This window comes from Theobroma cacao, chromosome 10, assembly GCF_000208745.1.
Source record: "Theobroma cacao cultivar B97-61/B2 chromosome 10, Criollo_cocoa_genome_V2, whole genome shotgun sequence".
In the NCBI taxonomy this organism is placed as follows: Eukaryota; Viridiplantae; Streptophyta; class Magnoliopsida; order Malvales; family Malvaceae; genus Theobroma; species Theobroma cacao.
This window is the reverse complement of record NC_030859.1, coordinates 13,928,355-13,933,323: the sequence shown is the minus strand read 5'-3', so window position 1 is coordinate 13,933,323 and position 4,969 is coordinate 13,928,355. Positions and strand designations below refer to the sequence as shown.

Genomic DNA, 4,969 nt, shown 5'->3' with positions numbered 1-4,969 from the left:
TAGTGGTGTTAGACACCTTAGACTTTGACGTGATTTTGGGAATGGATTGGCTGGCGCCCTGCCATGCTAGTGTGGATTGTTATCATAAATTGGTGAAATTCGATTTTCCCTGTGAGCGCTCATTTAGTATTCAAGGGGATAGGAGTAATGCTCCAACTAATTTGATATCGGTCATGTCTACTAGAAAGTTATTAAGACAGGATTGTTTAGGTTACTTGGCTGTGGTTAGGGATACTCAAGCGAAGGTTGGAGATATAAGCCAAGTGTCAGTGGTGAATGAGTTCAAGGATGTATTTTTCGAGGAACTACCACGTTTGCCTCCCGAACGAGAAATTGAATTTTGTATAGATTTGATTCCCTATAGTAGACCTATATCCATACCCCCATATAGAATGGCATTTGCAGAGCTTAAAGAGCTTAAGGATCAATTGGAAGATTTGTTGGATAAAGGCTTCATCCATCCTAGTGTCTCCCCATGGGGAGCACCGGTGTTATTTGTAAAGAAGAAAGATGGGTCACATAGGCTGTGCATTGACTATCGATAACTTAATAAAGTGATGGTGAAGAATAAGTATCCACTTCCAAGAATAGATGATTTATTTGATCAACTACAAGGAGCAAAATGTTTCTCTAAAATAGATCTGCGATCTGGGTACCATCAGTTGAGGATCCGGAATGAAGATATACCCAAGACTGCATTTCGAACAAGATATAGGCATTATGAGTTCTTGGTGATGTCATTTGGGCTTACGAATGCCCCTGTGGCCTTTATGGATTTGATGAACCGGGTGTTCAAGCCCTATTTGGACAAGTTTATTGATGACATCTTGATCTACTCGAAGAGTCAAGAAGAGCATGAGCAGCATCTTAAGATAGTGCTCCAAACTTTGAGAGAACATTGACTGTATGCCAAGTTCTCCAAGTGTGAGTTTTGGCTTGAAAGCATTGCATTTTTAGGACACGTGGTATCCAAGGATGGGGTACAAGTTGATCCAAAAAAAGTTGAGGCAGTGGAGAAGTGGCCAAGGCCGACCTCAATTACAGAGCTTAGAAGCTTTTTGGGTTTGGCTTGCTATTATTGTCGTTTTGTGAAGGACTTCTCCAAAATAGTCACCCCTCTGACTAAGTTGATACGTAAGGATACAAAGTTTGAGTGGTCAAATGCTTGTGAGAATAGCTTTAAGAAGCTTAAGGCATGTCTCACCACAGCTCTAGTATTAAACCTACCACAAGGCACTGTGGGTTATACAGTATTTTGTGATGCATCGCAGATTGGTGTAAGGTGTGTATTAATGCAGCATGGGAAGGTGATTGCGTATGCATCAAGGCAACTTAAAAGGCATGAGCAGAATTACCCCGCACACGATTTGAAGATGGCAGCAATCGTGTTTGCCTTAAAGATTTGGAGACATTATTTGTATGGTGAGACTTGTGAGATATATATGGACCATAAAAGCCTGAAGCATATATTTCAACAGAGGGATCTTAACTTGCAATAACGTAGGTGGATGGAGTTGTTAAAGGATTATGATTGTACTATTCTCTATCATCCGGGTAAGGCAAATGTAGTGGCGGATGCCTTGAGTCAAAAATAGATGGGGAGCCTAGCACATATCTCCACAGATAGGAGATTCTTGATTAGGGAAGTGCATAGCTTGGGACACATGGATGTGCACTTGGAAGTTTCGGAGGCAGGGTCATTGCTAGCACACTTTAGAGTGAAGCCTATGTTACTGGACCGGATTAAAGAAGTACAAAGTAAAGATCAGTTCGTAGCTAAGGCCTTGGAAGACCCTCAAGGAAGGAAAGGGAAAATGTTTACTAAAGGCATAGATGGAGTGTTGAGGTATGGAACTAGACTGTATGTGCCCGATAGTGATGGATTGAGGAGAGAAATATTGAAAGAAGTGCACATGGTAGCATATGTGGTACATCCAGGGGCTACAAAGATGTATCAAGATTTGAAGGAGGTGTATTGGTGGGAGGGACTCAAGAAAGATGAAGCTGAGTTTGTCTCTGAGTGCCTAGTTTGTCAGCAGGTTAAGGCCGAGCATCAAAAGCCTGCAAGGCTACTACAACCATTATTAGTGCCTAAATGGAAGTGATAGCGTATTACCATGGACTTTGTAACAGGTTTGCCTCGGACTAGTGGGGGTTACGATTTGATCTGAGTCATAGTAGATCGATTAACTAAATTAGCTCACTTCTTTCCAATTAAAACTACATACGGGGCTACCTAGTATGCCCATCTTTATGTAGACGAGATAATACGACTACATGGCATTCCTGTTTCTATAGTATCTGATAGAGGAGCACAATTCACCAGTAGGTTTTGGGAAAAGTTACAGGTAGCATTGGGCACTAAGTTGGATTTTAGCACGACTTTCCACCTTTAAACCGATGGCCAGTTTGAACAGACCATTCAGACATTGAAGGATATGTTGAGGGCCTGTGTAATAGACCTTGGGGTCAAGTGGGATCGATATTTACCCTTAGTGGAGTTTGCCTACAACAATAGTTTCCAAACTAGCATCCAAATGGCACCATTTGAAGCATTACATAGAAAGAGGTGTAGGTCACCTATTGGATGGCTAGAAGTGGGAGAAAGAAAACTCTTGGGGCTTAAGTTGGTCTAGGACACCACTAAGAAAATACGCATGATTTATCAAAGGATGTTAACAGCACAAAGTAGACAAAAGTCCTATGCTAATAACAAACGGAGGGACTTGGAATTTCAAGTGGGAGATCATGTCTTTTGAAGGTCTCACCAACGAAAGGAATAATGAGGTTTGGCAAGAAAGGAAAGTTGAGCCCTCGATATATAAGACCCTTCGAGATCTTAGAAAGGGTTGGAGCAGTGGCATATCATTTGGCATTACCGCCATACCTTTGAATATTCACCCCGTGTTTCATGTGTCAATGCTTAGGAAGTACAACCCAAATCCCTCACATGTAATATGGTATGAAACCATCTAGCTGAACAATGACCTAACCTATGAGGAGCAACCAGTAGCTATCCTTGATAGACAAGTCAAAAAGCTTCCTTCAAAGGAGATAGCCTTAGTGAAGGTGTTATGGCGAAACCACACCAGCGAAGAAGTAACATGGGAAGCCAAGGAGGAGATGCTGACAAAGTATCCACACCTCTTTAATATGTAAAGGTATGCTACCTTATAGTTCGATTTAAATTCGGGGACCGAATTTCTTTTAACAGGGGAGAATGTGAAACCTCGACCTTCATAGACGAGTAACTCGAAGTGGAACTTATATTTAAAGGTTTAATTTGAGCTAATGATGCTAGTTTTACATTACTTATAATTATTTTATGTTGTTATAAGAGTACGATCAAAAATAATTTTAATTGGTGAAGAAAGGTGCATAATGAACAGTAGCCCTATTTGCATATATTTTGGTTTTTCAAGTATATCTCCCACTACAGAAGTCCAAATGACATGATTTTTAGACCATTAGAAATCTAAGAGGCAGGGCTACAACTTTGATGTTTACTACGTTTCCCAGTTCTAGCATGAGGATGGTCAAAATCTTTATCAAAGTGAAAGGACTATGCTAAAAGAATAGAAATTGGCAGAATGTTTGAACGCCGCGGCACTGGAAATTGAGAGCTACGGCCCTCACAATAAATTCCACAAATAACAAGAATTTGGGGTTTTTGAAGCTAGGACTTTTGGGGTCTACTTAAGGGACCTCTTTCAGAGGATTTTGGACCTTTTCCTAGTGTTAAAAGAGAAAAAGATTGCACAAGAACAAGAGAAAGATAAGTGGCATTGCTAAGGGCATTATTGTAATTTCATGAACAATTGGATAAGTTTTAACTATAAATATCTTCATTCTTCAGCACCTTCCTTAAATTTCCAGCACTTCATCTTCTTCTTCTTCCTTCTATCCCACATTTCTTCACCTTCCATGGGAGCACTCTTCAAGCTTCCATAACCCTCTCAAGTTAGCCTTCATTTTCATGCTTTTGTGCATTTTTTTTATAGAACCTCTTATGCACTTTCACTCTTTCACCTTAATAAAACCCTTGAAATGTCTTAGATCAATACTTTCTCTCACTAACTAGGGTTTTAGAGAGAGAAAAAAAAACCTTCTATAATAGTTTGGGAATTCTTGAGGAGATATTCAATTGCAAATCTAGCAAGGTGAGAATTTAAATTGAGTTGATATTTTAGTTGTTGAGAATGATTAATAGTTAGATTTATGAGTGTTTTTTAGTTGAGGTAGTTTACTCATTTTGGTGTGATTATAATAGTGCAAATAATTAGCCACTTGATGGTAGTTGGAAGCTAGTTAGGAATAACTAGTGGAACATAATTTAGGAGATAGCTTTTAGAATTATGGTTATGTGATTGAGTTAATTATGATGCTAATGTGTGATTGGTTCCACTGAAACCCCATATCACCATTCGGGGCATTAGTGGAATTTGGAGCTACTTTAAGACTCAACAAAGACAGGTGAGTGGACTTGCATTTCAAAATTTGTTTCAGGAATGTGAAGGTAATTGTACAAACATTTGAAAGATTTTATCCAACTTTCTTTAAAAATGTACCTTGGGAACAAGCCTTTGGTAAAGTGTTTTTATCTTGTGAAAATGTGCTATATAAATGGTTTATGTGTTATCACAATATGATGATATGTATAATATGCATTGGGTGTTTCTTTCATATGTTGATGTGGACTCTGCTATGTGCAAGTAGGAGTGTGCATACGCTGATGATGACCCAGCTTTGTGCTAGTAGGAGTGCGCATAAGCCGATGCTGACCCAGCCATGTGCTAGTGGGGAGTGCGCATAAGCCGATGCTGACCCAGCCATGTGCTAGTGGGGAGTGCGCATGAGCTGATAACGTATGTGGAATCCTGCTTGCTGAACCTTGAGCATTTTTTTTAGTGTTCCAAATTGATTTGCATTGCAGTGAAATGGTTTATTTGGGATGAAAGGAAGTCTTTCT

At 39.7% G+C, this 4,969-nt stretch overlaps 1 protein-coding gene across 1 annotated transcript; it reads left to right on the top strand.

The window, feature by feature from the left end:
- Positions 1,596–2,105, top strand: LOC18586808. Its single transcript, XM_018128841.1, has one exon. The coding sequence runs from the start codon at positions 1,596–1,598 to the stop codon at positions 2,103–2,105; it is 510 nt and encodes a 169-aa protein (XP_017984330.1).